Source organism: Girardinichthys multiradiatus, chromosome 10 (assembly GCF_021462225.1).
Source record: "Girardinichthys multiradiatus isolate DD_20200921_A chromosome 10, DD_fGirMul_XY1, whole genome shotgun sequence".
Classification (NCBI taxonomy): Eukaryota; Metazoa; Chordata; class Actinopteri; order Cyprinodontiformes; family Goodeidae; genus Girardinichthys; species Girardinichthys multiradiatus.
Genome location: NC_061803.1, coordinates 34,184,281 through 34,211,294, shown reverse-complemented (window position 1 = coordinate 34,211,294; position 27,014 = coordinate 34,184,281). Strand labels below are relative to the sequence as shown.

At 39.1% G+C, this 27,014-nt stretch overlaps 1 protein-coding gene across 2 annotated transcripts; it reads left to right on the top strand.

The window, feature by feature from the left end:
• Window positions 1-97: 97 nt before the first annotated feature.
• On the top strand, window positions 98-27,014 carry st6galnac (ST6 (alpha-N-acetyl-neuraminyl-2,3-beta-galactosyl-1,3)-N-acetylgalactosaminide alpha-2,6-sialyltransferase). Of its 2 annotated transcripts, none has more exons than XM_047377096.1 (11): window positions 98-199; window positions 400-576; window positions 1,327-1,671; window positions 17,032-17,332; window positions 19,126-19,291; window positions 21,176-21,350; window positions 21,726-21,864; window positions 21,940-22,043; window positions 23,078-23,161; window positions 23,419-23,518; window positions 24,230-27,014. In XM_047377096.1, the coding sequence occupies exons 3-11, from the start codon at window positions 1,529-1,531 to the stop codon at window positions 24,398-24,400; spliced, it is 1,383 nt and encodes a 460-aa protein (XP_047233052.1). In that variant the 5' UTR covers window positions 98-199; window positions 400-576; window positions 1,327-1,528; the 3' UTR covers window positions 24,401-27,014. The 2 variants fall into 2 exon arrangements, with proteins under 2 accessions (XP_047233052.1, XP_047233053.1); XM_047377097.1 differs by having other exon boundaries at window positions 189-286.

Genomic DNA, 27,014 nt, shown 5'->3' with positions numbered 1-27,014 from the left:
TTTATCACCTTTCACTGAATCGCTGAAATATCTCCGTACCAACAAAACCTGTTGTTTTTTTTTTGACCTCGGTATTCTCCTCCTCTCTATATGTATATCAGGAAACACCCTGTCAGCTGACCAACTTCCTCTTCTTCCTCTTCTGTTCCCCTCCATCACACTTTAAGTCACTTCCTACAAGTCACCCAACCAACCAGAGGTACGTTTGCTGTTTTAGGTTGTTTTCTTTTGTTTTAGCAGAGACAAGTGAACTCTAAAGGGCAAACTGACTGGATGGAGACGTTAGGTGTGTGTGAGTGAGAGTGTGTTAACATTAATGTGTGTGTACGAGGCTCATTACCATTACTCATTATTCAGTCTCTCAGAGCTGCCTGTTCATGTCTAACTAACTTTTTATAGCTTCCTGCAATGGTCTCCCTGCCCCCTCCTCCTCTCATGTTTGACCAATTGCCAGCAGCTGTTACTCATTTCACAATAGGCCCGCCCATCCACTACTGAGACTGGCAGTGACACTCTTAGCGCTTCCTTAGAGCAAGATGTCTCCGCTGTCAGAGTAAAGGCGACCTGCTGCTGCTGGTGAGGGGATATTTGTTTCCTTGTTCTTGTGTTTCGATGTGAAAAGATTTCTTTGTTTCAGGAATGATGCATTGGAGCCTCCTGTTCCACATAATTCAGGCTGAGTCAGGCTTTGTCATAATTTATAACTTTGACTCCTCTGGTCTGCACTTCATCGATGCTGCTATAGTTTATTTTTGTAGATTGAGCTTTTTCTTTGTTTCTTGTTCTGAAAAGAGCCGAGTAACGAAGTTAACTGCTCTGATTATTATCAGGGAGGTTATCACCAAATCCCTCCCAACACATTCCTTGCAGTCCTCTTCACCTCATTCAGGAAAACCTTCATCCTGCTCGAGAAAGCGGTTGTCAAGGATCATGTAGGAGCTTTCCAGCAGATCTCTAGCTCTCCTCTGCCTGCTGACAAGTAGGTGACAAGTTCTGTTGGGACACCTCCAGACCCACTAAGCAGCAGGAGACGTAGTGCCTCCTAAAAATGTTTTCTGCTGTCGCCTTGGAGCCACAGCTGACGTCAGGGTGCTCAGTTGAGTTGAGCAAGGCCACCAGACTTTTTTCTTTTTTTTTGGTTCATCAGAGAAGCTACAGCAGCAGAAAGGAGATTAATTAAAGCATCAGAAGACAGTGACCTTTGTGTTCATGAGCAAAGGTTTCTTTAAAAAGGGATTATATGGTGCTCTGCTGCTACTGAGAGATAAGGTTTCCCTTCTTTGCTCTTGTTTTAACTCTCTCCATTCATCTCCTCTGTCTTTGTAGTCGTATTGAGAGAAGCCTGGGTCATTTTGTGGGATAATTTAACCCTCACCATCACCTCACACCTGCTGGCCTGAACAGGGAAGCCCTTCTGAATCGGATAGCATCCTCCTCCTGGGGCCATCCTCATGGTCCTGCAGGCGGCTCGCAGGGCCCAGCAAGCACACGCAGCCCATTGCCCAGAAACGCCTGCATCCTAAAAGGGATGGCCTTGAAGAGGCACCTGCTGTTTGGTGTGTGGAGCGTCGTCTGCCTCCTGCTTATCTACATGCTGTGTTTAAACATGCAGCGGCCTTCCTTTTACCTGCTTGGTAGGAATTTCCATCCTGTGGCATGGAGGCCGATCAGGTGAGGACTCATCTACTGAGCCGGTGGAATTTAGAGATTTCTTTTATAAAACCTTTAAGTTTTGGGACAATGTACACACAATACCTGCTAAGTCACATGATCCAAATCCAGTAGATTGTGTTTCACCTGTTGGAAAATCAGAAAGCGCCAAAATGATCAAGAGATGAAGTTGGCAGCAGCAGAGAGCAAAAACGGACAGTCTCCTCCAAAAAACAGTTAAATATTAAGTTATCTTTCAAAAACTATGATTCGTAAAATATTTTAAAAAGCATTCAGGTGAATTACAAATCCACCGAAATTCAATATACAGTTCAAGTTAGGCCTTTACATGCGCTCATAATGGACATTAATATCTTTCAAAGATGTCCCATTCTGTTCCCAACAAGAAATGATACCACTTTAAAAAAAGTGATTTGAGAGTTAATTAAATTTTGATGTGGATTTTCTCTAATCCACACAGAATCAATACATACAGGCTCAAATATAAATTGACAAACTCACTAATATGTTATTAAATGTACCTTTTTTAGCAAGTTGCAGAAAATCTACACACTTCTGTAGCCATGATCAACCTTCTGGCTGGATGTCTGACTGCAACAGTGATGGAGGAGTTCATTTAAACTGGTTGGTTTTGTGGCACAGACTGAGCTTTTAAGCATAGTCCATAACTTTTCAACAGGGTTCAGGTCAGAGCTTTAGGACCGTCCTTGCAGAAGCTTGATGTTCCCTGATTTATCCCTTTCCAAACCAGTTTGGACATGTGTTTGGGATAACTGCCGCATTTAAACCACCCACCTGTGTCCAAATATCCCCCTCAGATGAAAGGAAATTGGTGAGAAATGAATGACCCAAGAACCACTGAGGCTCAAGCTCATAATAAACTGGAAACTGCAGGAATACCAGTGTCACTGCTCACAGTAAGACCAGTTTAACATCAACATGGACTGAGACTGTGCAACCCAACAAGGAAAGCCCACATGGACATCCAAATGCCTTCTCAACTCCACGGAACACACATCAAACGGAGCTGATAAAGCCGGATAATGATGAACTTTCTGAATGACCCTCTTAAAGTCCTGACCTCAACCTAGACGAACATTTAGGAACTGGGTTGTAAACGAATCCAACTAATTTTAAATTAACTTTAATGATTCTGCCAAGAATAGCATTCAGATAATCAGCCTGAGTGATGCTGGGCGCTACACAAAGTGTGTGGTCAAGCTACAACTTTGTGAGACATTTAATTAAATACTGCTGGGATGTATAATTATTTTGTAGCCTGTTTTGAAAAATGTTGAAGATTAGAAGTCACAAATCTGACTGTGCATCCATTTTGGTTTTTAAAATCATTGAAGTCATTTGTATAATTATTCCATCATGCAGAAATAACAATTTAAATGCCCAGCAATAATGACGTTTATACCCATAGATAGCTTCTGACCAGAACTGTAAATGTTATTTATGATAGACCCAAGGTCTAAATCCTTCCAGTCATCAGTGCTGAAGTATGTTGATAAAGTTTATTTTAAAATAAGTAAAGATGTTCTGTTACTAAAAAAATTATAGCGATAAAACTGCACAATTCACCTAAAATTATTCAACCCTGAATGCAAATCAGTTTTATAGGTGAATCTGTTATCAATTATCAAATTAATACATAAAATAAATGGTTTCTACAAATCAAACACAAAAGCCACTTATTTTTTTAACTGATTACTGTAATCTCAAAAGTATTCCACCCCTTCATTATTTGCTTCTTTAGTACATAGTGCAGTATCGTTGTGCCATTATGACCTTCTGGAAACATGATGTACAGACACCAGCTTCTGGAAGTGTTCCCGAGGAACGCTTGGCCCACTCCTAATGATCGAATGCCTCCAGTTCATTCATTCCGCATTTTTGATGAGCGTGCTGCAACACTCCATTTCCCACCAGCAAATTTCAATAGGATTTAAGTCACACAATTTTGATCGTCACTTTAGTATCTTCCAGACCTTTTTTTTTTTTTTTTTTTTTTTAAGCTTTTACAGTCAACAGCCCACGTATTTGAAGTGCTTATCTTAATCAAACCTGATGCAACCTATGAAACCCTTGACTGGTTGCACCCGACATGCCTAAGAGACCATACCTGATGTACAAATGTGTGCTCTTACTCCTGGGGTGGAATAATGTTGAGACGGCAGTACAGGGCATTGCAGCATTTGTGCTGAATTTGGATAAAATCCTTGTAATATTAATTTTATTTAACTGAGTAAAACACCTGATTAGTTGTGAGTGTCCATTAAAATGTAATAATAAACGCAGTTCAGTTGAGGTCTAAACAAAATAATCGGCTAGCCACGCAAAGATCCTGCTGGCACTAAATGTATTTACATTTTACATTGGAGTTTGTTTAATATAAATCCCCCATGCTCGCTGCGTGACTCATTTACCATTTATTGGCTGTTCAGATGTGCAAACACACAGGTGAGCTGCTGTGTAATAGGTGGCCTGTGGAAAATGTTAACGTGAAAAGTCAACCAGTCAATCGTGGTTCCATATAAAGAGGCAGAGTGAATATCAAAGGAACAAACTGTGAAATATCCATCTTGCCTGGTTCAACCTTTGAACTGTTTTTAATAAAACAATATTCTGAAACCTATTATATTAGCTGTGTTTGCTGCCTCACGTTGCCACAAAGATGAGATTAGGACATACCAGACCTCAGACGGCCTTCATTATAGATTAATCTGTCCATCTGAAACACAAGCCAGATTTATTTTTTATTTGGCCGTTTCCTCAATGTCAGTCTTTCGTAGGTCTTTGTCTGGATGAATGCACAAAAGGTTTTTTCCTTCTCTGCTCATAGTTGAATTTTCTGGACTGGACTCAGTTACAGTTTAACTGATGCTGGAAAAGTTATAAAATGTGTTTTTATGAGGCAAAGAACAAGTGAACTGTGGTCCTCCTGAAAACATGCAGATCCTGACTGTTTAATATAATCCAGTTTTATTATGAACATAAACTGCTGCTACCTAAAGCAGCTGGTTCAGTTCTGGTTTGTGGATGAGCAGAAACCGATGTGGTCATTTGTTCAGTTCTTTCCTGCCTTGCCCCTTCTTTTGTCTCCTTTCTTTTCTTCCTTGTGTCCTGTAATTTGTCTTTTGTCTTCCATCGTTTTACATGGAAGACAAGACAGGAAAGAAGGATACTATCCTTCTTTCCTGTTGCTCTGTCTTGTTCTTCCTTTTGTCTTCTCACTCATATCCATCTGTCACTACTTTCTTTCCTTGTCACTCATTTCTTTATCTTTGTGTATGTCTGTTCTGTTTCTTTGTCTATCCTTCCTGCCTTTCCTCCCTTGTGTTTAGCTTTTTTTAGTTCCTTGTGACAGTCCTTCCTCTCCTGAAATGATCGCAAAAGACTAAAACCTCAGGAAAATTGAGTCTGGAAAATTAAGTTAGCTTTACATGAAAGATGTAAAAAGTTTAAGGGACTTTATTAAGAGCAATTGACCTTCTGCCTTTTTTATTAATTGGAAAATCTCTTTCTGAATCTGACCTAAATGTAATGTGTGGTGCGCAGACAGATTATTAAACTCAAAAACACTAAAAAACATGCTAAAGTCCCATAAATTTGCATAGTCAAGCTGAATTACCTTAACAAGATGATTAAAACAATGAAACCTTCTGGACATTTTGAGCTGTTCGTTGCTCAGGCAGAGCAGTGAATGATGACGGAGTTGAAGGGTTAAATTCTGAGAGCTCGTGTGTTATGAAGAGTTTCTATAACCAGCTCTTACCCCCCTCCCTCCGCTCCAGTTGGATCATTGTGGCTCCAACAAAGGAACCACACAGCACTCTGCTGCACTAATGAAAAAAATCCCCTGGAGGTAGTCTCTCACACACGGACGTGAAATGTAAGCTTTGTTCCGACGGGCAGAGCTCCAGCTCTAAAAGCCAGCAGGTCCCCGACTGATGCATTAAAGCCAGCTGAGAGAAACGGAAGAATCGGCTCGTTTCTCTAGCCTTTTTCAGATAAACTAAAGGGGAATGAGCCAATGGAGTGTGCTGTTCTTTTAGCTTCCCAAAGCTGTCCTGATCTGAGAGACCCATGTGAATGTTTTGCAGATTCTGTTACAGCTGTGCTGTATGTCTGCTGAAACATTCACAGGTTCATCCGAGAAACAGAGGTTCACAGAATCATTTATCTCAGAGTTTTGCTTATTCTGGTTTCTCTTTTAAGAGCAAGAACGGCATTGAAACTATTTAAATCTAATATTATATCTAACTTATGCGAAGTCACCATTTTTATGTTGCAAGCAGAGGCGACGAGCTGGATGAGAGCAGCTGCTGTCAAACATGGTTTTAATTATATTTGTTAGGAATAACCTTTATTATTATGGTCATAGCTGGTTTTCCCATTTATACCATAGTGAAATAAAGTATAAGTTCTAATGTTTCCCTTTTGTTAAAATAGGATAAGAATGCTCATAAATATACAGTACAAGGATAAATGGCCCAAGGTTTGTCATAAAATGACCTGAGGCTGGGGCACTGGGTTTGATTTTGGAGCAGCTGGTATAACTGGGTTGATTAGAAAGCCACAGCACACTTAGATTAAGGATGGACACCCGCTACTGCACAATCTAACAGATAGACACCCCAATGGTGACACATAATCTACTGATAATCATCGAGGCTCTTTGTCATCCTCTAACAGACAGCGACGGTCCGAGACGAGAGCCTCAGCGCTGATCTCTGTAATCATTCCTCTGCCTTAATTTAGATTAAAGGAGCTAAAAGTTAGAAACTGGTTGAAAGTCGTTCCTTTAAGAGTCAGTGTTAGATATAGTGTGTGATCGCTTCTGGGGTTGAAGTACCGGAGGAGCTCAGAGGCGTCTGACTTCTAACAGGCTGCGGTAGCTCAGACATATTTTTGAAACAAAATGAGCTTCTACTATAAACCATCTTATATTAGTGATTAGCAGGGCTAGCAAGGCTAACCTTATTGAAATGACAGCCCCATGTATATACAGGTCCTTCTCAAAATATTAGCATATTGTGATAAAGTTCATTATTTTCCATAATGTAATGATGAAAATTTAACATTCATCTATTTTAGATTCATTGCACACTAACTGAAATATTTCAGGTCTTTTATTGTCTTAATACGGATGATTTTGGCATACAGCTCATGAAAACCCAAAGTTCCTATCTCACAAAATTAGCATATCATTAAAAGGGTCTCTAAACGAGCTATGAACCTAATCATCTGAATCAACGAGTTAACTCTAAACACCTGCAAAAGATTCCTGAGGCCTTTAAAACTCCCAGCCTGGTTCATCACTCAAAACCCCAATCATGGGTAAGACTGCCGACCTGACTGCTGTCCAGAAGGCCACTATTGACACCCTCAAGCAAGAGGGTAAGACACAGAAAGAAATTTCTGAACGAATAGGCTGTTCCCAGAGTGCTGTATCAAGGCACCTCAGTGGGAAGTCTGTGGGAAGGAAAAAGTCTGGAGGAAAACGCTGCACAACGAGAAGAGGTGACCGGACCGTGAGGAAGATTGTGGAGAAGGGCCGATTCCAGACCTTGGGGGACCTGCGGAAGCAGTGGACTGAGTCTGGAGTAGAAACATCCAGAGCCACCGTGCACAGGCGTGTGCAGGAAATGGGCTACAGGTGCCGCATTCCCCAGGTCAAGCCACTTTTGAACCAGAAACAGCGGCAGAAGCGCCTGACCTGGGCTACAGAGAAGCAGCACTGGACTGTTGCTCAGTGGTCCAAAGTACTTTTTTCGGATGAAAGCAAATTCTGCATGTCATTCGGAAATCAAGGTGCCAGAGTCTGGAGGAAGACTGGGGAGAAGGAAATGCCAAAATGCCAGAAGTCCAGTGTCAAGTACCCACAGTCAGTGATGGTCTGGGGCGCCGTGTCAGCTGCTGGTGTTGGTCCACTGTGTTTTATCAAGGGCAGGGTCAATGCAGCTAGCTATCAGGAGATTTTGGAGCACTTCATGCTTCCATCTGCTGAAAAGCTTTATGGAGATGAAGATTTCATTTTTCAGCACGACCTGGCACCTGCTCACAGTGCCAAAACCACTGGTAAATGGTTTACTGACCATGGTATCACTGTGCTTAATTGGCCTGCCAACTCTTCTGACCTGAACCCCATAGAGAATCTGTGGGATATTGTGAAGAGAACGTTGAGAGACTCAAGACCCCACACTCTGGATGAGCTAAAGGCCGCTATCGAAGCATCCTGGGCCTCCATAAGACCTCAGCAGTGCCACAGGCTGATTGCCTCCATGCCACGCCGCATTGAAGCAGTCATTTCTGCCAAAGGATTCCCGACCAAGTATTGAGTGCATAACTGTACATGATTATTTGAAGGTTGACGTTTTTTGTATTAAAAACACTTTTCTTTTATTGGTCGGATGAAATATGCTAATTTTGTGAGATAGGAATTTTGGGTTTTCATGAGCTGTATGCCAAAATCATCCGTATTAAGACAATAAAGGACCTGAAATATTTCAGTTAGTGTGCAATGAATCTAAAATATATGAATGTTAAATTTTCATCATTACATTATGGAAAATAATGAACTTTATCACAATATGCTAATATTTTGAGAAGGACCTGTATTCCCTGGAAAATGTTGGTTCTTAGCCATGAGATTTCCAGACATGGAAATGGTTTACTGACCATGGTATCACTGTGCTCAATTGGCCTGCCAACTCTCCTGACCTGAACCCCATAGAGAATCTGTGGGATATTGTGAAGAGAACGTTGAGAGACTCAAGACCCAACACTCTGGATGAGCTAAAGGCCGCTATCGAAGCATCCTGGGCCTCCATAAGACCTCAGCAGTGCCACAGGCTGATTGCCTCCATGCCACGCCGCATTGAAGCAGTCATTTCTGCAAAAGGATTCCCGACCAAGTATTGAGTGCATAACTGTACATGATTATTTGAAGGTTGACGTTTTTTGTATTAAAAACACTTTTCTTTTATTGGTCGGATGAAATATGCTAATTTTGTGAGATAGGAATTTTGGGTTTTCATGAGCTGTATGCCAAAATCATCCGTATTAAGACAATAAAAGGCCTGAAATATTTCAGTTAGTGTGCAATGAATCTAAAATATATGAATGTTAAATTTTCATCATGACATTATGGAAAATAATGAACTTTATCACAATATGCTAATATTTTGAGAAGGACCTGCATAGTGCCAGTTCACAACACATGTCGTCTCAAATCATAGGTGGTGTCGTGCTACTCCACTGATTTCACACCTTGGACAAACATCCTGAAACCTGTTTTCGGTTACCTCCTCATGTTCTCTGTTAGAAGGAGAACATCTGGGCAGCTAGTGGGTTGCATGAATGACTGGTTTGTTTACTGTAATTACCAGTAACCAGGGAATGAAGATTTAAATTCTGTCATATTAAGTAAGTACTCTGTTCATCTGGACATAAAATTATCATAAAATGTAAAAAAGATAGTAATAATTTTGCATTCATTTTTGCAGTAATTTTTCCACATAAATTGTATTTTAATCTGACTGAATTCTCCAATGAACCGCTTTCATGCACGTAGGGTCTTTTCCTTTTTTTTGTGGTCAGAATACAAATGGCTGCTTTTTTCCCCATAAGTCTATTAAAAGGTTCACATTAAAAATCGGATTTTTATTCCAGTGGATTGTCTAAAAAAACCACCACTTTTATAAATTCATGACACTATCGATGCTCCTTTTCTGCAAAGAGTGGTTGAAAGTCTTTCCTAAAGTCTCAGTTTACAGGAGCTATTGACTTATAAATAGAACGCTGTTTAATGTGACCAGCATGAACAACGTTCTGTTCATGTTTCTTAGGTCTTGATAAGTTTAAAGCTCATAAATTAGCTCATGCTGTCCTGTTTGTACAAAGTCTGTAATCTATGAAGCAATTCAATAAAATCATATCGATAACAAAAGCAATTACAGCTGAATGCCTGAATTAAATAATTTGTTGCATATGTTATATTAATGATATACCAGTGATGCCTGCTGTTGGTGAATGAGAGCAACTTTCAGGTTTATTTCTAAGGGAATTCAGCAATTTTAAATCCTCTTTTTCATTAAACAAAAAACCAGGAAAGCAAACATTTCTTGAAGCTCCTGTTTTTATAAATTTCATCAGTTTAATGGACATTTTACAGTGAAGTCTAGTTGGAGCTGCTTTATTCCTCCATTAAAAAAAAATAAATCTTTTTTTTCTGTTGTTAAATGCAAAAGAAGAGGGTAACCCAGCCCTGAGCTGTCTGAAAATTGTAGCAAAAGTTGTGGCGACCTTTTCAGAGGCTCCAGTCTAACCAGCAGATGTATGTATTCATTTCCTCCCTCCTGCCTGTGTTATTATCAGAGATTTAAAATAAACAGACAACAGTCTGATTGTAATGTGAGTCCTTGGACTTGATAAAGCACCATAAAAGTGCTGGCCATTTAGCATTTATTCCAATGCTAATCAAAAGGGTTGGAGACACAATTCACCTTCATTCCACACACACACACACACACACCTAACTAAATAAAATCTCTAGAAAACAAACATTTAATTCAATTCAGTTTTATTTATATAGCGCCAGTTCACAACACATGTCGTCTCAAGGCACTTCACACAGGGTCTGGAATGGTGTAGGGTTGTTGGGGAGGTAAGAATAAACTACTGAGTGTTAGTTTGGCCATTTTAGAATGGGCTATGTGTAGGGGTACTAAGTAAAATAATACACTGATTAGGTTTGTCCATGTAGAGCCCACTGGTGGCCATTGTTATACTAAAAACCACAGGGATTGGAGGGACCGCTCTATGTCAGACTGATTATAACCATTGGAAAAGAGAAGGGGTCGCACAGGTAGCAGAAATGGAGGGTGTGTTTGCACCTCAACCATAAATGAGCCGGTTTAGGCTAAATCTGACTCCCCCTTACTCCATCCAACAGGGAGGGAGGAAGGCAGAGGTAAAAATAATTGCCGAGTGTTTTGTCCTGTTGCATTGTGTGAAAGGTGGGTAACTCTAGTTAATTCAATCAAATCATACAGATTTCAAGTCAGGTACATACATTCCAATTAATCCTAACTATCGAACAGTGCAGTCAGATTCAGTTATTTATTCAAATTGGTTAAAAAGATTGTCTGTCTAAGGAAATCCAGCATATTGCATTGAGTCAGAGACTTGTAGCAGTCACTCCTCCTGGATGAGCATGTAAAGACAGTGGACAGTCACTGGTGTTGACTTTTCAGCAATCCCTCATACTGAGCAAGCATGTAGCGACAGTGGAGAGGAAAACTCCCTTTTAACAGGAAGAAACCTCCAGCAGAACCAGGCTCAGTGTGAGCAGCCATCTGCCACGACTGACTGAGGGTTTGAGAGAACAGGGCAGAGACACAAAGAGAACAAAGAAGCACTGATCCAGGAGTACTTTCTATGGGAAGGAAAAGTAAATGTTAATGGATGTAGCTCAGATGTAGACAGTGGTTTAATCTAGGAAGAAAAAACATCTAAACTGAGCCAGTTTTCAAGGTTAGAGTATGAGAGAGAGCACATATAATTAGTTACAGTAAAAGCTCAGTCAGTAGCTATGTCTAGGAGAAAAATAGGGCTAAACACTGAAAGACAGGGCGAAGTGTATCATCAGTAGAAGGTGAGCATTGGGTTGTTGGCAGCAGAAGCTTGGATGATGCCCCCCTCCAGGAACGTGTCACAGGTAGATACAGAGGCAGGCCAGGTGTAGCTTCTAGAAAGAGAAAAGAGAGAGAACATAGAGTTAAAAGCTGAAATAACAGCAAATAATGCAAAATTGTAGAGTACTATAACAATCTGGCAGAGTAGGGAAAAGTGATCATGTCCTCCAGCTGTCTAAGCCTATAGCAGGATAACTACAGAGATAGCTGAGGATAACTTAAGCCAAAACTATAAGCTTTATCAAAAAGGAAAGTTTTAAGCCTAGCCTTAAAACAGACTAAAACTGGGAGCTGGTTCCACTGACTGGAGAGGAGCTCGATAACTAAAGGATCTGCCTCCCATTCTACTTCTAGAGACTCTAGGAACCACCAGTAAACCTGCAGTCTGAGAACGAAATGCTCTGTTAGGAACATATGGAACAATCAGATCTCTGATGTATGATGGAGCTAGATCATTAAGGGCTTTATACAGGTCCTTCTCAAAATATTAGCATATTGTGATAAAGTTAATTATTTTCCATAATGTCATGATGTAAATTTAACATTCATATATTTTAGATTCATTGCACACTAACTGAAATATTTCAGGTCTTTTATTGTCTTAATACAGATGATTTTGGCATACAGCTCATGAAAACCCAAAATTCCTATCTCACAAAATTAGCATATTTCATCCGACCAATAAAAGAAAAGTGTTTTTAATACAAAAAACGTCAACGTTCAAATAATCATGTACAGTTATGCACTCAATACTTGGTCGGGAATCCTTTTGCAGAAATGACTGCTTCAATGCGGCGTGGCATGGAGGCAATCAGCCTGTGGCACTGCTGAGGTCTTATGGAGGCCCAGGATGCTTCGATAGCGGCCTTTAGCTCATCCAGAGTGTTGGGTCTTGAGTCTCTCAACGTTCTCTTCACAATATCCCACAGATTCTCTATGGGGTTCAGGTCAGGAGAGTTGGCAGGCCAATTGAGCACAGTGATACCATGGGCAGTAAACCATTTACCAGTGGTTTTGGCATTGTGAGCAGGTGCCAGGTCGTGCTGAAAAATGAAATCTTCATCTCCATAAAGCTTTTCAGCAGATGGAAGCATGAAGTGCTCCAAAATCTCCTGATAGCTAGCTGCATTGACCCTGCCCTTGATAAAACACAATGGACCAACACCAGCAGCTGACACGGCACCCCAGACCATCACTGACTGTGGGTACTTGACACTGGACTTCTGGCATTTTGGCATTTCCTTCTCCCCAGTCTTCCTCCAGACTCTGGCACCTTGATTTCCGAATGACATGCAGAATTTGCTTTCATCCGAAAAAAGTACTTTGGAGCACTGAGCAACAGTCCAGTGCTGCTTCTCTGTAGCCCAGGTCAGGCGCTTCTGCCGCTGTTTCTGGTTCAAAAGTGGCTTGACCTGGGGAATGCGGCACCTGTAGCCCATTTCCTGCACACGCCTGTGCACGGTGGCTCTGGATGTTTCTACTCCAGACTCAGTCCACTGCTTCCGCAGGTCCCCCAAGGTCTGGAATCGGCCCTTCTCCACAATCTTCCTCAGGGTCCGGTCACCTCTTCTCGTTGTGCAGCGTTTTCTGCCACACTTTTTCCTTCCCACAGACTTCCCACTGAGGTGCCTTGATACAGCACTCTGAGAACAGCCTATTCGTTCAGAAATTTCTTTCTGTGTCTTACCCTCTTGCTTGAGGGTGTCAATAGTGGCCTTCTGGACAGCAGTCAGGTCGGCAGTCTTACCCATAATTGGGGTTTTGAGTGATGAACCAGGCTGGGAGTTTTAAAGGCCTCAGGAATCTTTTGCAGGTGTTTAGAGTTAACTCGTTGATTCAGATGATTAGGTTCATAGCTCGTTTAGAGACCCTTTTAATGATATGCTAATTTTGTGAGATAGAAATTTTGGGTTTTCATGAGCTGTATGCCAAAATCATCCGTATTAAGACAATAAAAGACCTGAAATATTTCAGTTAGTGTGCAATGAATCTAAAATAGATGAATGTTAAATTTTCATCATGACATTATGGAAAATAATGAACTTTATCACAATATGCTAATATTTTGAGAAGGACCTGTATGTGAGGAGGAGAATTTTAAATTCTATTCTAAATTTAACAGGGAGCCAATGAAGGGAAGCTAAAATAGGAGAAATATGATCTCTCTTTTTAATTTTCATCAGAACTCTTGCTGCAGCATTTTGAATCAGCTGAAGGCTTTTAACTGCATTTTGTGGACATCCTGATAATAATGAATTACAATAGTCCAGCCTTGAAGTAACAAATGCATGGACTAGTTTTTCAGCGTCACTCCTGGATAGGATATTTCTAATTTTGGCAATGTTCCGGAGATGAAAGAAGGAAATCCTAGAAACCTGTTTAATATGGGATTTAAATGACATGTCCTGGTCAAAAATAACACCAAGGGTTTTTACTTTATGATCCAGGTTAAGTGATTGACTAAGCAGTTTCTTTTTCAAAGATTCTAGTCCAAAGACAACAACTTCTGTCTTGTCTGAATTTAGAAGCAGAAAATATAAAGTCATCCAGGTTTTTATGTCTTCAAGACATGCTTGTAGTCTATCTAACTGGTTGGGCTCATCAGGATTTATGGATAAGTAAAGCTGAGTATCATCAGCGTAACAGTAAAAATGTATCCTATGCTGCCTGATAATTTTACCTATTGGAAGCATATATATAGTAAAGAGAATTGGGCCAAGTACTGAACCCTGTGGTACTCCACAATTAACCCTGGAGTTTAAAGATGATTTATCATTTACATGAACAAACTGAAATCTGTCAGACAAATACGATTTAAACCAGCCTAGTGCTGTTCCCCTGATCCCTACAGCATATTTCAGCCTTTCTAAGAGAATATTATGGTCAACTGGATCAAATGCAGCACTGACATCTAACAGGACAAGTACAGACACAAGTCCATTATCTGAGGCCATAAGAATATCATTAGTGACTTTCAGCAGAGCTGTTTCAGTGCTATGATGAGCTCTGAAGCCTGACTGAAACTCTTCAAACAGGTCATTGCTGTGTAAATGCTCACACATTTGATTAGCAAGTATTTTCTCAAGAATTTTAGATAAGAATGGAAGATTGGATATAGGTCTGTAATTTTTCAAGTCATCTCGATCAAGCGAAGGTTTCTTAAATAAAGGTTTAATTACAGCTACCTTTAAAGCCTGTGGTTCTGATCCATTCACTAAGGATAGGTTAATCATACCTAAAATTGGGCTGGTAATCAGAGGGAACACTTCCTTAAATAATTTGGTTGGGATTGGGTCTAACTTACAAGTTGAAGGTTTAGATGAAGCTAATATTTCTGATAACTCAGGAAGCTCCACTGGATCAAAACAGTCCAAACACAGATCAGGTTCTACAGTTATTTCCAATGTTGTCTCACTTGCTGTGGATGAAGTAATCATCTTCGGGAGTATGTCAAAGATTTTCTTTTTAATAGAATACATTTTATTGTGGAAGAATCCCATAAAGTCATGACTGCTGAGAGCTAAGGGAATGGATGGCTCAACAGAGCTATGACTCTGTGTAAGTTTAGCAACTGTACTAAAGAGAAACCTAGGATTATTCTTGTTCTCTTCTATCAATGATGAGAAATAAGTTGTTCTAGCTTGGTGAAGTGTCTTTTTATACAACAGTAGGCTATTTTTCCAGAATAAGTAGGAATCTTCTAGGTAGGTAGAGCGCCATTTTCCCTCTAATTTTCTAACATTGTGCTTTAAAGTACTCAGCGCTGAATTGAACCAGGAAGGCAGCCTCCTATGAGTAATTACCTTCTTTTTCAAGGGGGCTGCATTGTCTATGCACCACGCAATGAGGAGCACTATGAACAAGAGAATCAATTTGTTTGATTAGTTTGAGGTTATTAAAATGGTCAGACAGGAAAGGGTTATGAGGAAATATTATTTCTTTACACTCAATGCCACATGTCATCACTCTAGAAAACAAATATTATTTGCATTCATCTTGAGCAACTCGAGGTCAAAACCAAGCAATCTAAACCCAAACACAGTCCAGGTCCTCCCTCCAGTCAATGTGCCTTTTCCCAGTGAGGCTGATTGAACGAACCGGTTCCCTGTCAGCATTGCTCATGGACGCAATTCCATGGCAGAACATGGTGACTAGGTGACCTCAAAGAGAAGGAAAGAGTGATGAGGAAAAGCATCTTAAAATTAACTTAACACACTGATCCACCAGGGGGTAATACAAATCAAAAGTAATATATTTATAAATCAAATCCTTTTGGTGCATAGAAAGTAAATAAAGACATCATGTTAAGGATGGGATGTATCTCAGAAACAGTTCCTCAAACCATCGTTTTCAACTATTGCAGCACTTGGTTTTGTGATCTGTGTGTGGATGTCAAACACAGCAGCAAACAGAAGATCACAGGACAGATGGAAGAGTTTTGTCCGTCCTTTGTCTGATATTATTCTCTTATAATGTCATACAATCTTCAGTTGGGTCGGATATTGAATCCCAGAAATGCAATGATGTCCAAGACGGACTGTGAGGCCTAATTAACTAAATAAATTTCAACTTTCACCCACATCTTCCATCAACCACGCTATAAGTTAGCCCTGTAAAGTATTTCAGATTAATTGACATAAGGAATCCCTTTCACCCCAGAATGTATTTGGGCTCATGTCACACTAGTTCTCTAAAACTGGGGCTTTGTCCAACCTAGAAATAGTTCAGCTGTTTGGTTGAATTATTACATTTTAAAATAAAATAGGAAATATTGTCTCTCTGCCTGTGGGTTTTACAAAGTTAAATGATAGTTTTTACAACCTGTTAACTTGGCTGTTATTTATTAAGGTTAGTAGCTAGAGTAACACACCAAAGAAACTTGGTTTATCACAGATGTGAAACTTGGAAAGTTGGCTGAAAGTTTGAAACGAACATTTTGTGATATTTATAATAAACGCTGTTTCCACCAAAAATCTAAACAGATATGAGTTTCTTATCCCTGATGGATGCTGCTCTGTCAGCTCAACTGGTGCCTCTACACATTGTATAGTTTAGATTATCCTCTTTGCAAAGGTTTTTAAACCATACCTATTATTTATGTTTTAGGCTTTATTTTAATCTTTAAGTAGGGGTCAAGGTTGCTTTTGTTTTTTGGTTTTTCACATGTATTTGTTTTGCCTTTTTCTACCATATTTCTACTTCTGAGTTTAAGTGGCATTGGATTTTCTTCAGGGGTGTCAGAGCAAAGGAGATTGATTGCAAATGCAAACACCACACTTTTCAAATGTTTATTCATAAAAAAAAACATGTATGTCCTTCCTTCCACAGCATAATTAGGCACTGCCACTATGTTTGTCTGTCACATAAAATTCAAACTAAACATGTTTTATATCAGATTTTGTAGTTGTAACATAAAAAGGCTGTTGTTGAATTATATGAAACAATTTTGATTGAGTAAAAGAATCAGAACACAAACTCAGTCATTCCCCAGTGAAACATGAGATGACACAATGAGATAAATAACTGATGCTGAATCCTCTTATTCATCTTCGAAATTCCTCTGAGAACACTTTTAGAAGCATTAAAGACTGAACGTTTCCTGTAAGAGCAAACGCAGATTGAGATAAGTTACCATGTGTGGTTTGATCCTCCACAGCATCTCTAAGGATTCTCCACCCAGATGGAGCAACCTTAGCCAGCAAGCCCTGACCTCCACACCTCCTAACCCCATAGGAGCCAAACAGACAGCAGCTTTAAAGACTCAACCAGTCACCAAACCACCAAACCCAGCAAAAAACCAAACCCTAAATGCCTTAAAGTCCATTTTCAGGGCTGAAGATGACAAAGCCAAGAAAAGCACCAGGGCCCCTCCTGTGAAACCCACCAAAGCTCGAGGCCCCACAGATCCCCCCTTCATTGGAGACTCTTACATGACTGAGAATGTCCCTCCACAAACAGTAAGTCAGCTCTGAATTTAATCTGATTATTTATTCCAAAGATTTAGTGTCCATGAACTTAATCACATTGAACTAATATTAGCATTTCAAAAATAGTGGGGGTCCAATGTTAATGTCCTCAAAGGCTGGTGTCCCTCATGTTTTAGATGTTTCCTTGGTTCCCCATCCCTGAATCAAAGGTTCATTAGCAGGCCTCTGCAGAAGATGGTATGTTGAGAAGGTAATGGAGCCATTTTTATCAGCAGAAACAAGGACACATCTACAAGGTGCAGAGCATGGACCTGACCTCGGGGACATGAGCTGCTTTAAACATTTCTATTGAAATATTTCTATTTCTATCTAGTTACTCTCACAGGCCTTAAAGTGTGAACATATAATCACATGTTCTGTTAAAGTTTTACTGATCAGCAGCGTACTAAAACCGTTAATTATCAACTTTTCACTCTCCCACCGGCTCCTATCGTTGTGGTGGGCAGGTTTTCCCAGTTAATATTTAAGTTGAAGATTAAATCATAGGTGGTGTCGTGCTACTCCACTGATTTCACACCTTGGACAAACATCCTGAAACCTGTTTTCGGTTACCTCCTCATGTTCTCTGTTAGAAGGAGAACATCTGGGCAGCTAGTGGGTTGCATGAATGACTGGTTTGTTTACTGTAATTACCAGTAACCAGGGAATGAAGATTTAAATTCTGTCATATTAAGTAAGTACTCTGTTCATCTGGACATAAAATTATCATAAAATGTAAAAAAGATAGTAATAATTTTGCATTCATTTTTGCAGTAATTTTTCCACATAAATTGTATTTTAATCTGACTGAATTCTCCAATGAACCGCTTTCATGCACGTAGGGTCTTTTCCTTTTTTTTGTGGTCAGAATACAAATGGCTGCTTTTTTCCCCATAAGTCTATTAAAAGGTTCACAATAAAAATCTGATTTTTATTCCAGTGGATTGTCTAAAAAAACCACCACTTTTATAAATTCATGACACTATCGATGCTCCTTTTCTGCAAAGAGTGGTTGAAAGTCTTTCCTAAAGTCTCAGTTTACAGGAGCTATTGACTTATAAATAGAACGCTGTTTAATGTGACCAGCATGAACTACGTTCTGTTCATGTTTCTTAGGTCTTGATAAGTTTAAAGCTCATAAATTAGCTCATGCTGTCCTGTTTGTACAAAGTCTGTAATCTATGAAGCAATTCAATAAAATCATATCGATAACAAAAGCAATTACAGCTGAATGCCTGAATTAAATAATTTGTTGCATATGTTATATTAATGATATGCCAGTGATGCCTGCTGTTAGTGAATGAGAGCAACTTTCAGGTTTATTTCTAAGGGAATTCAGCAATTTTAAATCCTCTTTTTCATTAAACAAGAAACCAGGAAAGCAAACATTTCTTGAAGCTCCTGTTTTTATAAATTTCATCAGTTTAATGGACATTTTACAGTGAAGTCTAGTTGGAGCTGCTTTATTCCTCCATTAAAAAAAAAATAAAAATTGTTAAATGCAAAAGAAGAGGGTAACCCAGCCCTGAGCTGTCTGAAAATTGTAGCAAAAGTTGTGGCGACTTTCTCAGAGGCTCCAGTCTAACCAGCAGATGTATGTATTCATTTCCTCCCTCCTGCCTGTGTTATTATCAGAGCTTTAAAATAAACAGACAACAGTCTGTCGTGTGCATCAGGAGGTTTTTACCGCTGACTGATCATTCAGGACACTGTGGCTGTAGTTGTAGAGTTTTACTGTGGTTTTGTTTTGATGACTACACAGCTGTGTTATCCGCTCCTTTCAGAATTGCCCAGATGGGATTCAAAGTCGGATAAAGCAGTCTGAATTTGGAGGACGATTCCTGGAGCATATTCCGGTCCTGCAATGGGCCCAACATGTGACTCAGGAGCAGCACCAGCGTCTGAAACGGTATCCAGGAACACATGGCTGGGGAGGCATCGACTACAACAGTGAGATTGTTTTATTTCATTCTTTCTGAAGCTCACTGGATTGTGTGTTGGAAAGTTTCCAAAGGTTTCACATAGCTGCTTGGCATCACGAGTGACATGGTTCCGGGGGCAGTTGTTGACAACAGGGAAAACAACCTTTGCAGAAATAGAACACTGTTTAATGCCCCAGAAGGACTTTATGCTTTAACTAACTTTAAAGAGTTCAACATGCATACAGAGGTTCACATTTTAATTTTGCTGTATGCTGATCTCTGCACAAACCTGAGTTCGCACACTAAGCCTCCAATTCCTAATGAGCTGGACAAGTCCTGACTTGAGGCGCGAGCTCAAGGGATCAGAGGAGGGTTTTATTTCCTACATTTTATGTGAAGATTTGGAGCTTGAAACAAATGTTTCTACAAAGAAAGTTTCTTCAGAGTGTCTCTCTTTGCTTAGAAACATCTCCAACTCTTTGCTTTAGTTTAGGTGTTGTGGATGCTTGGAAAATGTTCCCTTTTCTAGAGAAGTTTCACCTTGGTATCAGTCCTTGGAAAGGGAACTGTTCTTACTCTCTGAATTTCAATCAACATTTTAAAAAAACCCACACTGAGAACATGAGGATTTTTAACCTTGGGTACATGTGTAATGGGCCAGTAATGAATATATACTGTAGTAGGTTTAGTTTAAGGCCAAAGTCTTTTGATTTGTCACAATCAAGTCACAGAAACTGTGCATCACTTAAGTTTTTATACCCATTCACCCATTCCTTCAGAACATAATCAGAGCTGCCCAAGGTAAAACTGAAGGTGGTCTCCAGTTACAAGTACCTGGGATTAATCATCGATGGGGAGCTTTCTGTCAAAGTTCCAGATTAAGGGTGAACCTCAGTTTCTGTGACAGGCACATGTTATATCTCTCCCTCAGAGCTCTATAGCTTTTGATAAGAGCTACCTTTTTAGCTGTCCGTGATTACGGCGATGTTGTGTATTCGTGTTCTTCAACCAGTTGCCTACAGTCCTTGACTCCGGTCTACAACGGTGCTCTGAGATTTATCACTGGTTGTAACAACAACAGAGTTACCATGACACTCTTGCCTCTTGCTTTATGGCCTGTCAATTTATGTGGACGACTGTCTTGCCAGGTTTGCAGTTGTGCCATAATCTTTCCATTTTCCGATAATGGCTTAAACAGAATCTGTAAGATGTTTAAAGCGTAAAATGTTGTTTTCTAACTTTACCCTGTTTCAAACTTCGTCACTAGTTCATTCTGCTATTATTACAATAACTTTATACTGAGATCAAATTAGATACAGGATTCTACTTAATAATTAGTGGAATTATTGGTTGATCTGGGTTTCATTTAAGGTAATTGGAGTAAAGCAGAAAAGTCAAAAGATCTTACCAGACTTGTTAGCAAAACAAATGAACCATTAAGCACTTGTTGGTTTGTCAGAAAATCCTATGAAAATAAACTGAAGGTTGGGATTCAAACACGACAAAATGGAAAAATTCAAGCGGTGTAAATACTTTTGCAAGGCTCTTTAACTTAAAGATTATCCTTGCCAACAATATTTCATTCAGTGTTAAAAGGTTAATTTGTGGTAATTTAATTAAAATACTTTACAGTATCAGAAACCAACTTTCACTCCAGACAAAACAAGTATGAATCAGGATTAAATTAATCAAATCAAAAAAATTTATATATAAGTCAGTGTAATTATTGTTTAGTGGATAAACAAACTTGTAGATGAAGTCAAGTCTTTATTATTTTAGGATAGTTTGAGGAAGGAAGAGTGTCAGATCCAATTGTTATGTTAAACCACAAATATCTGAATCTGAGGGCAGTTATTGAAGAAACTTTTTTTTTTAAATTATTTCCAGACTAATTCTGTATGTGTCTCTTCAGCTCTGATGGATACTCTGTCTGTGCTAAACTCCTCTGCAAATTGGAGGATGTTGGATGACTGGGAAACTCGTAAAAATGAATCGGAGTGCAGCCGATGTGCCGTGGTGGGAAATGGTGGGATACTGAAGAGCTCAAACAAAGGGAAGGAAATCGACAGCCATCATTATGTCTTCAGGTACAGACTGGCCTTACCAACCCCACTGGGATGGTTTGGCTCTGTGTTTGTCTTTTTATAAAACCTCTCTTGACAACATTTGTATTGCTGAAAAAGAAAAAATGGGTTATGTGGTAACTCATCAAATAAGTTGAATTTTGGTGTGTGAGTTGTAACATGAACTAAAACCCTGAAGATCAGTTAGCTGTTTTGTTTTGACATAGAGTTTCAAGTTCCTCATGACCTAGAGTTTGAAACCTCCAAATCCCACTCCAAATATGTTTCTGCCTTTTCTCTCAGAATAAAAACACAATGAAATTTCATTGTGTTTTTATTCTGTTATTTTGAGAATTTCTTTTTCTCTTTGTTCATTTGTGGACTCCTGTGGATGTTTAGGACCAACGGAGCAGTCATTAAAGGCTTCGAGGAGGATGTGGGGTCACGGACCACCCACTACACCTTCTCCACAAACACATTAATGAACTCCATGAGGAGCTACGGATACGCCGGGTACCATGGGCCTCCTGTGTCCACGGTAAGGACACAACCGAAGGGCCTCCCCTTCTGCCAGAAATGTGCTCACTTTTAACACTCTGCTGCTCCGCCACAGGAGACACGATATGTTTTCCTGCCCGATCATGACCGGGATTACCTGCTGATGAAGGCAGCAGCCATGCACACACCAGTGGGGAGGGGACCTGAGCAAGGCAAAGAGTAAGCAAAAGCGCACAAATGAAGCTTAGTTGATCTGATGTTGAGATTAAGCTTTGTCATTTATCTAAGGCTGGCAAGGATTTGATTGGTGGTTAAAAGTCAAAAATAGGACCTATGTGTAATTATCGCTGTTTTGTATCGTTAAGCAGGTCAGATCTTCTTGATATTTGTTTCAGTTGAAAGGTCTGCATGCATATTGGCCAATTTAACACCTGACAACTGGTGAAAGAAATCCAGTGAATGATAGAAGGATCCTCTAAAATCATATTTCTGGAGTTATTTTAGTCCTGCTGTGAAAAAACATTTCTAAATTTTATTGAAATAATTTGATACCATCTCCAGTTTGGTGCTGTCCAAGGTGCTGTGGATCAATATTCAGGGCTTTTCTGTTTCAACCTTCATACTCTGAAATTCTTATAATTTTTTTATGTTGTGACAATTTAAATCTCAGCAAGGCCTGAAATCCTTGTTGCTTTCAACTATTGCATGTATGATATTCTTAAATTGTCGAACTTTCTGTAAAGTAGCTGCTTATTATTTTGACAAGATGATTGCTAGCAACTGATCACGAACAGAACTTTTGACAGTGAATAAAATTAATACTATAAATTCTGTCGCTCTAATCGAATGCGCAAGCTGTGCTTCCTGTTTGTAAATTGTAAATTTTTATTCACATTAGTCCACATTTGATCAGTTGAGATTACATTTTAGAAGCTTTAAATCGTTGACACTACTGCATGTGATGAAAAGTTTACATGTTGAAACCTGACTTCAAACCAAGCAACACGAAACATCACAATGTATGACTCATGACAAAGATAAGGTTGGTACGATCTGAAAAGATATTTAACCAGTTTTCTTACTTTGTGCAACACAGGAACATTGTAAAACTCAGTGTATCAAGATCCAGGTTGAACTGGACGGCCGTTTTCATGTCTGTTTTCCCCTGAAGCTTTCATAGTTTCTGCAAAACTTCTAAGATTAAACTTTTTTTTTTTTTTACAATACTGATCTGCATTATTTATTTTGCACAGCCCAACAAAGTACTTTGGAAAGGATGTCTCAGCAGCAAAGCTAAAGATGTACCACCCAGATTTCATCCGTTACCTCAGAAACAGGTGAGCAAACTCATAGCAGGTGGTCTAAATGAAAAGAGAGCTCACATTTTAAACAGCTGTCACGGAGCAGCTGAGGCTGAGACCTAGGCAAGCTTCTGACTAGACTTTCTTGTGGGGTTCTTTAAATCTGACTGAAGCACAGGAAGAGTGGTTACCCCCAAAGATAATCAAAGATAATTAAACTAATCACATTTTAAAAAATAACAGTCTGAGATGTTTGTACAACTGTAGACAGATTTCATGATTTCTGGTTTCAGATTCCTTCGGTCAAACATTCTGAAAGGCAGGTATAAGAGCATCTACCGTCCGTCGACGGGTGCGGCAATGCTGTTGGCTGCACTGCACACCTGCGACCAGGTAGGAGTCTGGAGCCTGTGCCAATAATAATTGTTATTTTACTCTAGTTGAAGCCAGACATTGGCGCACACACAGTTTCACTTTCTGACATTAAATCAGACTAAATGTTTCCTGTTTTAGATCGATTAAGATTACTAAAAACATTCCTATTTGGTAAATGGCAGACTTATAAAATAAGCATCTTTCTATTAGTTCTTCAAAGTTAAAAGTTTACATGCAGATTATTAAGCCCTAAAAGGATTTGGGAAAGCCAGGATATTAATGCTATGGCATTGTAAGCTTAACACCACAAACTTCTGAATCTAAAGAAAGTAAAGCAAATGGACATAATTCTGGCCATCCTAACTGACCAAAAACAGGAAAATGTTTGTCTTTTTTTAAGTCAGACATTGAGGGGTAAGAAAGGTAATGTGTCTTTTATGACTGTGTAAATATTTGGTTTCTGCTGTACATTACGTGGCTGCACTTGCATAACAAGTGATTCCCTACAGCTGATATTTAATCTTGTTAATATTGACATTGTTCCCCAGTTGTGTCAAAACTTCCATATCTATCAGATTCTCACCCTGATTGTTATTGTAAAAACCTGTCTCTCAATCTGTCAGAAGTAAATAATGAAGATGGAAGATGACAGAACATGCAACATAAGTTTGTTTTATGCTTCTGCTTTCATTTAAACTGTGGTTTCTCTTTGTTTTCTGGTTTCTGAAGGTGAGTGCGTATGGCTTTATGACGCCAGACTACAGAAACTACTCGGACCATTACTACGATAAAACCTATCACAGTGTGGCCTTCTATGCCAACCATGACATGCGTATGGAGATGGTTGTGTGGCAGCAGCTGCACAAGGCAGGTCTCATTACACTGTACATGGGGCAGTAAAACCGATGTCACCCTTCCTGTAAAGGAGAGCACAGGATGGAAGTTTTCCTTTTAATGAAGAACTAAACAACAGCTGATTTGTTTTTTTTTTTCTGGGAAAGGTGATTTTATTTAAAAAAAAAAAAAAAACCTCAGTTTGCTTGACTTTTCCTAATTTATCACCATCAGGTTGAAGATTAAGTTATGAAAAAAAAAAGGTGTGGCACTTTTTTGCCAAGTCTTCATAAAAACATACAAAAATAATGGCCTCCATTGTAACATAAATGTTTGGATTTCTTTCTTTCTTTTTAATCCCAGTTTGGATTTCTGAGTCTTTACAAAAATCCACCAGAAAAGCTCCTGAAGTTACAATTCATATAAATTTGCTACTTCAACATTACTGACCTCAAGATTCAGCATCCCACTTTGAGTATAAGGTACTGATCAATCCAGCAATAAACCCATCAATTTGTATTCCATGCTGTCACACACAAAAATAATTTCCTGGTGAAAACGTGTTATAATTATTCCGGTTTAGTTTTGAGGTTGGTTTCTGATCTCTAGTTTTTGAAAAGCTTTGACCTTCTGATACCTTTCAGGCGATTCTGATTTCTCATGAACAACTTTAGCCTTCACCCGATGAACATAATTATTTTAATCAGGTGAAAAAAGGCGATGTCACACTGTGTGTGAGACAGGATGGTTTTACCATTTTTAAAACAAAAAAACTGATTTGCTCTCAATGATTTATTTATAGATAAAAGTTACAACTTGAACATTGTTAACTTTGTGGTATCATTCTGAAGTCTGAATCTTAGCTTCTGGGCTCTAACTGTTAGCATAGTCATAAACAAACATGCTAACATTAGCAGGTAGCTCAGATTGCTCTGTTTTAATACAAAGGACTGGAACTTAACTGAGTGCAGCTTCATTGTTGCTCAGTGAGTGTTGGCAGGACCTAAACAGTCTAAAGTAATTTAGACTGTTTAGGTCTGTGGCTAGTCATGGTTCGATTATTAAAGTGGTGAAGATAAACATGAATAAAACGTATTCGTTTTATCACATTTAATCAGACTTTTTTTGACGACCCATCTACTGATAAAATAAGCTTTTATTTAAATTTTTGCGGAAAATTTGTATTTTCTCTAAGAATATGTGGATTTCTAGTCAGTGGGATAAAATAATGCATGAGTACTAATATTGGATTATTTAAACAGGATCTGAGATCCTGTTTAAATAAAAGATCTGAGACAAATGCATACAGGCTGGTAAATGTTTCAAAGTCATAAACATCCACACTCCAAGATAATGTTGAGCTTTGCTCTCTTCTAAAGGGTAATTGAGCAATAATAATCTCTCAAATAAAAAGCTGTGCATGAAGAGTCACTGTGGAGACCCAAGATTTGTTTTTCACAATGCCAAAGATCAGTTTCTAGCCAAAGTGAGGACATTATTTGAATGCAAAATATGTGTGAGTTCCTGAAGTGATGGGAGGAAAGTTTATAACATTGCCAGAAATAAAGCTGTCATGTGCACAGGAATAAATGCAATTCTTTGAACCCAAATTATTTTGCTGAAATGTTCATTTTTAGGTTTCCCAAAACTAAAACAGCACAGTGTGCAACAGTTTTTCTCTTACTACAGCAACAAGGACTGTAAACCTGCCCCATCACCAAAGATCGGTCTTATTCCACTTTTAGAGCCGTGAATCATGACAAACATGTTGCCTAGAAGAATGTGCATCACAAAATACACTTCTGCTATAAAGTTTTGTGTCATGGGAGATTGTGTGCTGATAAAATACAGCTCAGTTTGCCACTTCTTTAAAAGATCTCATCTACAGACCAAACAATCAGAGCTCTGCTGGCCAAAGTTTATTCTGAAACTATTCCTTTCGGACTGTTTTACTGTGGAATGCCTCTAAGTGTGACTTTAAAGCTGACGGATTACCATGTACATATGAAAGCATTTATATATTTTACTATCTTGATTTTGATTATATTTTTATGTTTTTACAAGTTGCCACGCTGTGAGATTTTGTGGCTTTCTGTGCCTTTTAATGTGAACCAGCATGTTTTCTTCTGAGGCGATTGTTGGGTGTTTCTACAGAGACGGGAAACAGGGGAGCTGTTGGTGTAAGACTTATGTTTTAGGGTGAAAATGATTCATCTATTTGGGACGGTTTGTTCACATGAATGCTCCCCTGTGAGCCGTTACAGGAGTCAAATGTCAAACTGTCCGCTTTGATGTGTTGAGTCACCCTAGATGACATAAATGGAAAGTTGCACCTTTACTACAGCCATAAATCACTGGTTTTCAAATGGAAAACAAGTAAAGAAAATAACTAAATGGTGTATCAGGGAGTTTTTTGTATTTTAGTTTGATCCAAATAAAGTGGTTCAGTTTTCTAAACCTGTTTATTTTTGTACAAACTGTAGCCATGCAAAGGGACTTTTTACAGTGCAATTTCTGTCTTCATTTTGACTTATTAAAACTGTATAAACTGAAATGTTGAATTTATTTTGGTGCTTATGACTGTCTCTCTGTTGTTCTGTAACCTTTGCTACACTTTCTAACTAGCAGAAAACTTCCTGGAATATATTTAAGATGTCAATAAAAATAAAAGGAACTGAAA